General features: G+C 51.7%; 3 protein-coding genes across 4 annotated transcripts in view; 1 reads left to right on the forward strand and 2 right to left on the reverse strand.

Annotated features, from left to right (window-relative positions):
* Window positions 1–554: 554 nt before the first annotated feature.
* LOC146301607 (low affinity immunoglobulin gamma Fc region receptor III-like) lies at window positions 555–3,971 on the reverse strand. The gene is made up of 8 exons (XM_084668905.1): window positions 3,410–3,971; window positions 3,166–3,217; window positions 2,972–3,016; window positions 2,188–2,336; window positions 1,789–1,939; window positions 1,391–1,687; window positions 1,119–1,211; window positions 555–1,035 (listed from the first exon to the last, which is right to left on the reverse strand). The coding sequence occupies exons 2-8, from the start codon at window positions 3,200–3,202 to the stop codon at window positions 968–970; spliced, it is 840 nt and encodes a 279-aa protein (XP_084525031.1). The 5' UTR covers window positions 3,203–3,217; window positions 3,410–3,971; the 3' UTR covers window positions 555–967.
* Window positions 3,972–4,091: 120 nt separating this feature from the next.
* Window positions 4,092–11,049, forward strand: khdc4 (KH domain containing 4, pre-mRNA splicing factor). Of its 2 annotated transcripts, none has more exons than XR_014725997.1 (14): window positions 4,092–4,248; window positions 4,685–4,862; window positions 5,152–5,280; window positions 5,513–5,592; window positions 5,920–5,972; window positions 6,291–6,466; window positions 6,595–6,806; window positions 6,983–7,043; window positions 7,182–7,239; window positions 7,382–7,611; window positions 7,799–7,942; window positions 8,371–8,452; window positions 8,588–8,673; window positions 10,189–10,251. XR_014725997.1 is itself a non-coding variant. In XM_084668899.1 (14 exons), exons 1-14 carry the CDS (start codon window positions 4,220–4,222, stop codon window positions 10,422–10,424), a joined length of 1,782 nt encoding a protein of 593 aa, XP_084525025.1. In that variant the 5' UTR covers window positions 4,092–4,219; the 3' UTR covers window positions 10,425–11,049. The 2 variants fall into 2 exon arrangements, 1 of the variants encoding a protein (XP_084525025.1); XM_084668899.1 differs by having other exon boundaries at window positions 8,343–8,452; window positions 10,189–11,049.
* The window catches only part of LOC146301609 (NADH dehydrogenase [ubiquinone] flavoprotein 1, mitochondrial-like), a 4,359-nt gene continuing 3,956 nt past the window's right edge, over window positions 11,024–11,426 (reverse strand). Inside the window, exon 11 of the mRNA XM_084668914.1 lies at window positions 11,024–11,365. Coding sequence (XP_084525040.1) covers window positions 11,270–11,365 — 96 coding nt within the window. The 3' untranslated portion in view covers window positions 11,024–11,269. The remainder of the gene's footprint in view (window positions 11,366–11,426) is intronic.

The raw sequence follows: 11,426 nt of genomic DNA on the forward strand, positions 1-11,426 counted from the left end.
CACACATCGTTCCTTATATCACTGTTTAATACCGCGACCACAGAATCAAAGGCTCTGCCTGAGGTCAACACAACCCACAAACATGGAGAACACGGTGCAAAGAAAACATGCTCAAAATCCCCCACTCGTAATCGCTGGATTGACAGCAAACATTCAAATCTGGCAACAGACAGTGTGTCTTTGTTCACCTCATGGCACCCCCGACGTGAGGCTCCGTCCTCCCCGCCACATCCCCTATCTTCACACTTCTGTGTCAGCCGCCAGGATCAGGAAAGTCCTAGGCTTTTGTGCCTTGAAGGCCGGAGGTTACATAAACCTACATACGCACTGCAGTTCGCACATGGGCTCTTACTAGAGAAGACAGTAAATATGCCATGTCTGCATCCCTCCCTCCCTCCCTCCCTCCCTCCCTCCCTCCCTCCCTCCCTCCCTCCCTCCCTCCCTCCCTCCCTCCCTCCCTCCCTCCCTCCCTCCCTCCCTCCCTCCCTCCCTCCCTCCCTCCCTCCCTCCCTCCCTCCCTCCCTCCCTCCCTCCCTCCCTCCCTCCCTCCCTCTTTCCACGCTTCCCTGCGTCGCACCTTCTCAGCGCACTGACCCTAAACAAGGCTCCCCTGACCCCTGACCTTGTGACAACTTAGCTCATGTGAGCTACAGAGGACCTCCTCTAAGAGAAGGTAAACTACACCACAAACTCTTCTAGACCTCAAATGAACATGAACCCGTCTGCATCAATTCCATACCAACACACAACTTTATATATCACTTCATGACTGGATGAGTCTGAAAGTCCCTTTGAGCAGAGTGATCATTGTATTTCAAAGTCAACTTGATGCTAAGAATAGCAATGTAGTGCCGCCTGGTGGTTCAAAACAAAATCCCTGTGCCCAAAGGTGTATAAGAAGAAGCCCACAGCAGGAAGCAGATGGACTGAGCCTCACATGCTAGCACCACCTCACCCCCTATCCTGGCTACTGGGTCGCGCTCAGCTCTCCGCACTGCCTCTCTTCCTCCTGCCTCCAGCAACGGAGTCTCCACACTGTGAGATCCAACCAGCACAACAGAGGGTTCAGCGAGGGCAGCCATCGAGGCTGCTCACACCTGCTCAAGGCTGCCACTTACGTCTGGCTCCATAACGCCTGAGGAGAAACGTCAGCGGGGCCACAGAGACGACGAGAACGCTCCCGAAGCAGATGACGAGATGGAGCGTAAGGTCTGAGGAGCAAGAGGTCAGAGACTCGTCTGACTACGCAGCAAACAACTCTCAGCCCACCGGGCAGAGCCCCCCTAAAAGCAACCCTGAGGGGACATTTCTCTTTAGGACGAGGTGTTTCCCTCTCTACGTACATCAACTAACGAGACACCGGCAGTGGTGACAGACTGACTGTACTCACTGTCCAGGCTGATCGGCGTGTCTGGGCTCCTCAGTCTGACCTTGCCTACTCTGGCAACACAGCTGTAGCTGCCTGCATGGCCGCTTTGGATCCTCGCGATGGAGTACATCCTCATGTCGGACTCCTGGCCAACAGGCCGACCATTCAGCAGGAAGGAAAACTGGACAACCATAGGCAGCCAGTCGTCATGACCGTGGTATGGGTCGTTAACTACGGCCTGGCAGGTGAGGTTTAGTGCCCCGCCCTCTTTGACCACGCGGGACGGAGACGCCACGAGAGTCACGGAGGTGAAGAGTTCTGGGGAGCAGACCCATCAAAGGAATGAAAAGGTTACTCCTCCTGAGCGCAAAAGCACAACATGTTCCTGGTCGCTGTCCATCGTGATCTTGTGCCCTCACCGATGACACTCACGTCGACTGGCTCACTGTACTCAGTGTAGCGGACAGGCTTCCCCCTGCCTGCCCTGCACCAGTACAGGCCTGTGTGCGTGAGAGAGGTCCTCCACAGTGTGTAGACCGCACTGCTTTCCCCTCCAGCACAGTCTCGTACCTGCGCCACACACACACACATCCACACACATCCACACAGGTACCTGTGACCTTCACATTTATGGAACTGCGATTCTTTATTTGCCTTATGGTAATTAACCTGTGTGTTTAATTTAAAAGAGGATTTATTTTGTGGTCCAAATCATTGGTCTGAAATCCATGTCCTTCTTAAGGAATGTCAATCATGCATGTAACTTTTATAAAGCAGAAGTGCCAAGTCTACACCTCCCCTGTCCCTGTAGGACTGACCTGGACAGGTGTTGTCTCCTGCCTGTCTTTGTACCAGAACAACGTCCAGCCCAGGTGGCCAGGTAACTGACACGTCAGGGTGACAGTGTCCTGAGCGTACACCTGCCCGTCAAACGGCTCCACCGTCAGGGTAGGCCTCATGTCACCCTCTGTCAACACCAACACAAGGCAAATCTCAACTACTGAACTACTAACAGCAAATTATATCAACAAACCACTGCGACCGTGAGTGCTTTCCAACACGCCTAACTGTCAGACACGATAGGACCAATCTCATTGTCTCATTCGGACTGAGGATTTTTTTTATTTTTTATTATCGGGGTTGTGGCGTAGTCTGGGTTTTCTAGTCAATTGGAGATCACCAGTACCTCAGGCACTGTGAATGTGAGAGTCCAAGGAGGCAGGTATAGGAGGCAATTCTAGTCTGCTGAGATGCACAACCCCCCCCCCCCTCCCCTCCCCCAGCGTTCTCACCTTCCACAGTAACCAGCACCTCTCTGCTGTACCTCCATGCACCTGTGTGGCCAGTAACTGTACACCTGTACCTGTCTGAGTGGCTCTTAGTAACCCTGTTCATTAGGAGGACCTGGAAGCCTATGCCCACAGATTCTGTTTCTCTATTAGGCTTTCTTTTTCTTTTTTTACTGCATATTCTCAGCCCAGGGCTATTCATGATGAGGCCCCAGGACCAGAGGACCACTGCTGGGTCTGGCCTGGGACTGATGGTGGGAAAACATGCATTAAATACTCTCTGAAGTCATTAAGTCTCATGAGTTTCTCTCACCTGAACTTGACCATGAGAGGACTTGTGAGACCAGCAAACCTACAGCTAGGAGATGAACAGACAATTTACCAGTAGGCATCTTCTGGCACAGTATACACATTTGAGTTAATTTAAGCCAAGCCTAGCCAAATATCAAATTGTACTAAATTACATCATTTGAATTAAAATCAAGCTACATAACGGCCTTTACTTACAAAGCACCGTCATCAATGACATGTCCATGTTTTTCATCAGGGGTCGAATGGCCTATAACAATCACAGTCATTATAACCCAAGCAGAGTTGACCAGCCTCCGCTGCCCATTTGCGCAGCAGTTTGCGCGTGATGGCGATGATGCAGGAGCAGTATCACATTCAAACAATGCGACATTTACTGCACCACACACATTGCACGTGCATAGACATTGTGATGATGAAAATGACAAAGGAGAGATCTTACCTGTTGATTCCGCCACAATGTAGAACGAGACACGGACACCAGAATTCACGTGGTCCTTTCTAGAACTATGGAAAGTTTGAACCTACATCGTGGACGCTATGTACCACCTCTGAGAATTCCCCTGCGTGGCAGGTAGGCGAAAGATGCAGGTTCGGCGCCCGTGTGGCAGGCTTCACGTGAGGTCTCAGACGGTTGCTACAACTTTGTAATTAATTGGTGCTTGTTGCACATGCTCTTGCATGGGCATGAACATTGGTGTTGAGCACCCCTTAGCGCCACTTCTTGGTACTACAGGTCCTAAGTCTTCCTTGGCTGCCGGTATAACCATCAATTTTCACATCACATCAATATTATAGGCTACAGAGATTGGTGGATGCTAATTCAAAATGACTCACGTAAATACAATTCACTTTGACAAACGAGGACAACGGCCTAGGGATACCAAGTTGTAGTTTCAGGGCAAATATAACTTTTCTAAAAGTGAAATAATTTTCCACATACATGTTCAAACTTGTTGAAATATCCTCCATAGATTTGATCATCATTAAATGGAAATAAATATGCACTGACTATGGACTTGAGAGATAGGCTAACCTTTTGAAGAATGCACTAATCAATACAAAGGATGCGAAAGTATTCACAACACGGTCCCCTTTTCCTGCCACAAACCCGGAAACGGAAATAACACAATGTCACAAGCAAAATATTCCACAACACCAGTCTGACCGAGCTTTTTTTCGGTTGACGGGTGGAGTTTTCAGAGCATTTACTTCCAATATAACCTACTAACTAACTATAAACAGGATATTGATGTCATTTGGTGGCACACAAAACGGCGGGTGAGTGATAAAATGCTGTCTTACGAATGCAACTGATAAAGATAGGGTGGTGTGTTACACACTAGCTTGCAGCTGCATATAATGGCGGAATGTTGTTGTAATAACATGGGTTAACGCTCGCTACCCATTTACTGCCACACTACTAATGTAGGCTATCTAGTAAAATGTATTTATCCAAGTGATGTCAATGCTAGTATCAAGTGTAACCTTATTTCTGATATAGCTTACCTACGATACCTCCCGTAACTAGCTAGACTAGCTATTAAGTTAATCAAATAGTTCGATAGTAGCTAGCTACTACTAGTAGCTAACTTAGGCTAGCTACTCGATTCAAGTCTAACGTTACCAGCCATAATTTAAATGCGACCTAGATGGGATTTTAGCTCGGTGTAACAACAACGAGTGATAAAGTCCCCTATCTCTTCTCTGTTCCAAGTCGCCGTAGTAAATGGGACCAGCCCGGGCCGGGTTCAGGGGGGATGGGAGAAGCGGAGGCAGCACCTACCGGGGCTCTGGATGCCGCCGCTGCGGTGGCTGCAAAGATCAACGCCATGCTGGTGGCCAAGGGGAAACTGAAGCCCTCTCAGATAGGGAGCTCTGGTCCCCCTGACAAGGTAAGACCTCGAGTCACAACATCGATGGTCTTAACATCGTAGCTCTTACCTCCTATGCGTAAGCAACAACTATGATTGGTAGAGGTGTCTTGTCTTGTGATGGGTGCTGTGAGGCTGTTAGACAAAAGCCATATCTTTCCTCCTACCATTGCCACCTCTCATCCTATGCTGTAACCCATCCACTTCTCTCCCATCGATCTCCATCTCTCCATGTCTCTCTCCCTCTCTCTCTCTCCCTATCTCCCTATCTCCATCTATCTCTCCACCTATCTCCCTCTCCGTCCTTCAGGTTGTAGGTATGGGGAAGCCTCAGATGGCCATGAAAGCAAAGGATGACTTGGTGGTGGCAGAAGTGGAGATCAACGATGTGCCTCTCACCTGCAGAAACCTGCTGACCCGGGGGCAGACACAGGATGAGGTCTGCCCTAAGAGGATCCATCTCATTTCAATAACTTCAGACGAGATAGCATTGCTGTTATATATTGCTGTTATATATTGCTGTGATATATTTTCTTCTTTCTTTCTCTTTTTTTTTTTTTTTTACCATTCATTAGTCAGCGATGTAAAGACAAAAACTGTATTTTCTCATTCAAACGTGTAAAAGTGTGTAACTCTGTATGTTTACGTTCTGTGGCCATTGCCGTGTGCAGATCAGCAGAGTGAGCGGCGCAGCTGTCTCCACCAGGGGGCGCTACATGGCTGCTGAAGAGAAGGGCAAAGCACTACCAGGGTGAGTATCTCCTCAGTCAGACAATCACCACTGATCACCAGGACAACTCACCCTCCACTGGCCTTTTCAGAAGCATCACATGATCATTACAGATCACCACGGATACTGGTTGGTAGGTGACAGCCAGTGTAGTGTAGGTATTGTGTGTGTGTGTGTGTGTGTGTGCAGGTGTATGAGTGACAGCCTGTGTATGTACGCGGTGTGTTACTTTGCTCTAAACGGCAGATACTGTGCTGTGTGTATCCAAAACAAATGTCCTCAGGACAGTAAAGCCTGTCTGATCTGTACCAGTGTTGTGACGGTGGTGTCCCCTCTGCTTCTCCACAGGGACCGGCCTCTCTACCTGCATGTCCAGGGCCAGACCAGGGAGCTGGTAGACAGTCAGTAGCTCCTCTCCTTTGTCCTGTAGCCATTGTTGTTCCTCATTCTTAGTGTGGGATCATGTGACACTGCTGTTGGTCTGTGTGTTCAGGCAGTAGAAGAAGTAGAACACTTTAGTGTCGTCTGAGAGGTAGCTTGTTGTGCGGCGCCCAACATGTTGACACACATTAAAAGACATCAAAGTAACAACAACAACAATATCATCAAACGCAGACATCATAGATATCAATCAAAAAAACAATAATAGTATAAGAATGTACGTGGTGTTTACAGACCTCTGTAACCAGGGTAACGTGCCGCTGTTCTTCCCTTCCCAGGAGCGGTGAACAGGATCAAGGAGATCATCACCAACGGTGTGGTGAAGGCTGCCACGGCAACGTCCACCGCCCTGTCCTCCTCCTACAGCCCCGCCACCGTCATCTACCACCACCAGAACCCCCCGCCCCCCTCACTGCCGCCCATGACCCACCACAAGCCTCACTTCCAGTCTGGGGTGAGAGCATCCGCACGGCAAACGCTGAGGAGATCCTCCACACTGCCAGCAACGCCTCTGGGATACATTTGATTTGACTTTTTAAAAAACTTTTGGGGTCTTGTTTCTTTCTCCACCGCTCCCTGCAGATGCACTATGTGCAGGACAAGCTGTTTGTGGGTCTCGAACACGCCATCCAGGGCTTCACGGTGAAGGACAGGGTGGAGGGCCCCTGCTGTTCCTACCTGCAGCACATCCAGATGGAGACTGGAGCCAAAGTGTTCCTGCGGGGCCGCGGCTCTGGCTGCCTGGAGCCTGCCTCTGGACGTGAGGCGTTCGAACCCATGTACATCTATATCAGGTGGGCACTTGGCTTTCGGAAAAGTGCAGGGATTTGAACCCATGGGGAGACTAGATGCTTAGGACTGTGTCGGGTCAGTTTGAGAAATAGACATTTGGTTGGAGGCTGTACCAGGAAGTGTGGATGTGATGTATACCTCAATCATTTCTGTGTCTCTCCTCCTGCCTCCCAACCAGTCATCCCAAACCAGAGGGTCTTGCAGCAGCCAAGATCTTGTGTGAAAACCTCCTGCAGACAGTAAGTATCAGTCATCAAGCATTTTCAAAAGGGTTTCTCAATAGAACCTGCCTCAAAGATAAAACCGTAAACAACCTGAATCCTCCACTCTCTTTCCCTCTTCCTCTGTCTGTCCCCCCCCCCTCCCCCTCTCTCCAGGTCCATGCAGAATACTCCCGCTTCTTAAACCAGATGAGTTCCATGATGCCGACTCAAGGTACAGAGCCAACGCTGTGTCTCCTGCCTGCCCCCCATAGTCTCCTCATTCAGAGTGCACTGAGGGTGATGGGCGCAGTACAAGTGCAGGGTTCTCTCTGATGCTGGATGTACGCTGACATGTGCTCCACCCCCCCCCCCAGGCTTCATCCAGCCGCCGGTGGTGAACGGGATGCCGCCCCAGCCGCAGTACTACCCCCCTGCGGGGTTCCAGCCAGGCTACCCCATGCCTGTGCCTCCCCCCCAGCCCCAGCCCCAGCCCGTCCCGCCCCCCTACACAGTCCCCCCTCCCATCCCCCCTGGTGCCCCCACAGGTGTCCCTCCTCTCGGTGCTCAGTACTCCCTCCCCCCCGTCCCTGTCTCCATGCCTCAGGTAAGGCTGTAACACTGCAGTCCCTGAAGGGAGGAACTTAGTGTGTGTGTTTCTATGTTCCATGACGCGCTCTCTCTCTCTCTCTCTCTCTCTCTCTCTCTCTCTCTCTCTCTCTCTCTCTCTCTCTCTCTCTGTCTCTGTCTCTGTCTCTGTCTCTCTGTCTCTGTCTCTGTCTCTCTCTCTCCAGGCTCTTCCTCCAGCTCCCTTCCCCCCAGCTGCTGCTGCTCTGCCTAAAGCCCCGCCTCCAGTCCTCTCAGCCAATCAACCGCAAAAGAGACGATTCACAGAGGAGATACCAGACGAAGCAGACAGCGGCCTACTAGGATACCAGGTGACCAACTCTCTCTTTTACCCCCCCCCCCCCTTTCCATCTATCGAATATTTTCGTAGCTAATATTTACACTACTTGTTTGTTGGAACTACCTAATCCCATTTCCCCAGCAGTGTGCATAGCTAACTTGATGGTTTTGCATGTATTAGACATGTCTAAAACACAAATATGAGCCTCGTATCTCGCTGGTATGCTTGTCAAAGTACAATGTGGGGAAAAACAGAAAAGTAGGTGTTTCCGCATCTTGTGAAATTCACAAACACGGCATGTCTTTTTCTGTGGCATCGTATGGCAGACCACATTGTTACAAAGTCTCCATACACATCTATTGCTAGCAGGTGAGGGCTGACACATAGGAAAGGATGTCTGCTAATACGCCTGTGTGTTTTTCTGCTCATAGCATGGACCCATTCATATGACTAATTTAGGTACAGGCTTCCCCGTGGCCCTCCCAGAGGCCTCAGGACCCCCGCCCCAGAGTTCCTCCAGCCCGCCGAGGGAGAGGGACAGGTACGTGCCGACTCCTGACCGGGGAACGGAGGTCACTTCCTCCGCCCCTCTGAGGTCACTTCCTCCGCCACCTCTGTGAGAGCTGTGTCTGGTGACGTCTGATCTGACCTCTGACCTCTGTCTGTCGCTCCACAGTAGGCAGCTAATGCCCCCGCCCATGCCCATGAACGGAGGAGTGCGACCCGCGGCGGAGGAGAGGAGGCTGCAGCACGGCCCCCTGGGTAAGGGCTTCACCCCTGGGGCACCTCTCACCGCAGCCCAGGTCCACTCACCCCCCCGCCCAATCCTCTCTGGCATGGGACGATGTCTTTGTCCTATGCCCAACCCTCCAGTCCCCCTCACCCTCCAGCCCCCCTCACCCTCCAGCCCCTCACCCTCCAGTCCCCCTCACCCTCCAGCCCCCCTCACCCTCCAGCCCCCCTCGCCCTCCAGCCCCCCTCGCCCTCCAGCCCCCCTCACCCTCCAGCCCCCCTCACCCTCCAGCCCCCCTCACCCTCCAGTCCCCCTCACCCTCCAGCCCCCCTCACCCTCCAGTCCCCCTCACCCTCCAGCCCCCCTCACCCTCCAGCCCCCTCACCCTCCAGCCCCCCTCACCCTCCAGCCCCCCTCACCCTCCAGTCCCCCTCACCCTCCAGCCCCCACCTCCCCTCTGTCTACCTACCCCCCGGTCGGGCAGGTCACGCTGCCCTCTCCTGCCCTCTCCTGCCCTCTCCTGACCCCTGCCCCCGTGTGATGTAGGATGTGAGGTGGAGGTGGAGCTGGCCCATGCATCCTCAGTCTGATCATGAGCAGGGCTCAGCAGAGGCTGTCTGCTCCGTAGCCACAGCTTCTAAATGTCTTCCACATCAAACGTCACAGTCTTCTCATCCCATGTAAACAGAAAAAGAAAGAATTTGCATGCAGAATGGCATGTTATCTTCACATTGATGTGCCCGTGAACACTAGTACAGCTGCAGGAGGAATGGATCTCTCGCTTGCGATAACTGACAGTTAGGTTTTCAAACGTTCTGAACGGACAGCCTTCTTAACCTTGGGCACAACTGCACATCTCACAGAGTTGGAAAGGTGTGAGTGCTAGAGCCTAAAGGCAAGACATTTCCTTTATCAGTTCAGATGTGTCGAGGCTCAGGGTTGTTTTGGGGGTCGGACTGCCCGCCGCCCCCCCCCCCCTTCCCTCTCTGATGACGTCATCAGACTGGAGTGTCTGTTTGGCCTGAGCCGCCTCTCACTAACAAGACTCTCTCTTTTTTGTGTTTTCTCTCCTTCTCTGTGTTTTTCTTCTCTTTCATGTGTCTCTTGGGGGATACTGGATGCTGATTGGTGGGTGGGGCACGGCTCTTCTCTGGACCCGCCTCATGATTGGATGGTCCTTCCGCCACCTCTCCCCACCGACCAATGGCTGCCGCTGACCCATGCCCCTCCTTCACTCCTTTAATTAACTCACTGCTGCTGCCAACACAATGCTGCCCATTAACTGTTTATCTCTCCCTGGAAACGTGTTATTGATTATTGACGGTCATTCTTTGAAATGTGTGCTGGTTGCTGTGCTCTGTCTGTCTGTCTGTGGTTGTCTTTTTTCCTTGTCTCCCGAATCTCCCCGTCTCCCCCACGCCCCGTCTCCCCCTCTCTCTGCCCCATGCCCCCCCTCCCCCCTCCCCCTCTCTCTGCCCCACGCCCCCCCTCCCCCTCTCTCCGCCCCACGCCCCCCCTCCCCCTCTCTCTTTTCCTCCTTGCAGAGCCCTCAGTGAAGCGCGTGAAGGCGGGTCTCGTGGCGTACGCTGGCGACTCCTCCGACGAAGAGGAGGATCACTCCACCCCCAAACTCTCGGGGGCAGGTAACCCCGGGGCCCCCCCTCCCCCCGCCTCCCCAGGCTGGACGCTGGGGTACCGGTGCCCCCCTCCTCCTCCCCCACGAGCCAAAACACAGCAGCAGCAGCCGCAGCCACATATGCCATTCTGGATGGCTCCCTGAGACTGGAGTCAACGCTCTCCCTCACCATAAAGCCCCCAGCCCCCCCGCCCCCTGCTGTGGATGCAAGATCAAACAAGCTCCGCCCCCTACTACACCTTGCCAAACTGTAGCTGCTCCAATTGGACGGTCCCTTTTTCTAATGAAGTGGATTTACTTTGATACCGTTGTCTTGTGCTCAGCAGTGAGGAGGTGTGTTGTGAATGATTTGTACAGACTCTTGATAAAGGGGAAAGACTGAGAAACAGTGAAGCATGTCAGTGTTTGGGATGTCTGCATATGGTTTGGGTTTAAGTGTACGAAGCTGTTAGGTGCCCGAGGTGTGTACAAGCTACTAAGTGGACACCCATAGGGAATCATTTCAGTATGTGTCTCCCTTCCGATTTACTAGCTTAACAAATAGCTGCTGTAAAGGACATGTACACCACGTTAAACAGATAGTCATAGTTTCCACACTTTTTCTGTCTTCATCTCTCCACCTTCATTTTTCTTTTCAGAGTGAGACTTACCCCTCAGTTGTCCCCTTGTAGCACAGATCTTACCAGTAGGCCTTTTGGCTTCTCTGTACCACGACCCACTCTGAACTATTCTCAATGCTTTTGTGAAATAAACATTATTTATTACCATGTGAGAGTTTCTGTTTTCTAAAAATGTCAAGAGAAAACACCAGTACAGGGTAAAGGAACATTAACAGTGGCGAATGAATGATTGAACACTGTTCATTGAAATAATAACTATATTAACTAGACACTAATAATCAAGGTTGACATGCGCATAACCAAGGGTTGTATGAACTGGTTGGCATGCAGTTACAGGAAGTTAGTATGTTGACATCCAAGCGGTCAGTCTCAGATCATCTCTATCTCCGGTTCTCTGGGAGGGTTCCGTCTGTTGTGCTCAGCGATGCGGTTCTCCATGACTGGACGGAAGTGACGGATTAGACCCTGGGTGTCAGGAACACAGGAGAGGTGGAAGTCAAAACAACAAATGTCAGTATATCACCAT

The sequence above is a fragment of the Hypomesus nipponensis genome, chromosome 2, assembly GCF_054491055.1.
Source record: "Hypomesus nipponensis isolate SF chromosome 2, ASM5449105v1, whole genome shotgun sequence".
NCBI lineage: Eukaryota > Metazoa > Chordata > Actinopteri > Osmeriformes > Osmeridae > Hypomesus > Hypomesus nipponensis.

Bases quoted from the DNA above. Each gene is read 5' to 3' on its own strand.
- khdc4 (XM_084668899.1), top strand. From the start codon at position 4,220: ATGTCATTTGGTGGCACACAAAACGGCGG. The intron at 5,593-5,919 runs GTGAGTATCTCC...GCTTCTCCACAG, and splicing joins AAGGGCAAAGCACTACCAGG to GGACCGGCCTCTCTACCTGC. The intron at 8,674-10,188 runs GTAAGGGCTTCA...TCCTCCTTGCAG, and splicing joins GCTGCAGCACGGCCCCCTGG to AGCCCTCAGTGAAGCGCGTG.
- LOC146301607 (XM_084668905.1), bottom strand. From the start codon at position 3,202: ATGAAAAACATGGACATGTCATTGATGACGGTGCTTT. The intron at 2,337-2,971 runs GTGAGAGAAACT...TGGTGTTGACAG, and splicing joins CCTCTCATGGTCAAGTTCAG to AGGGTGACATGAGGCCTACC. The intron at 1,036-1,118 runs GTAAGTGGCAGC...TGGATCTCACAG, and splicing joins CAGGCGTTATGGAGCCAGAC to TGTGGAGACTCCGTTGCTGG.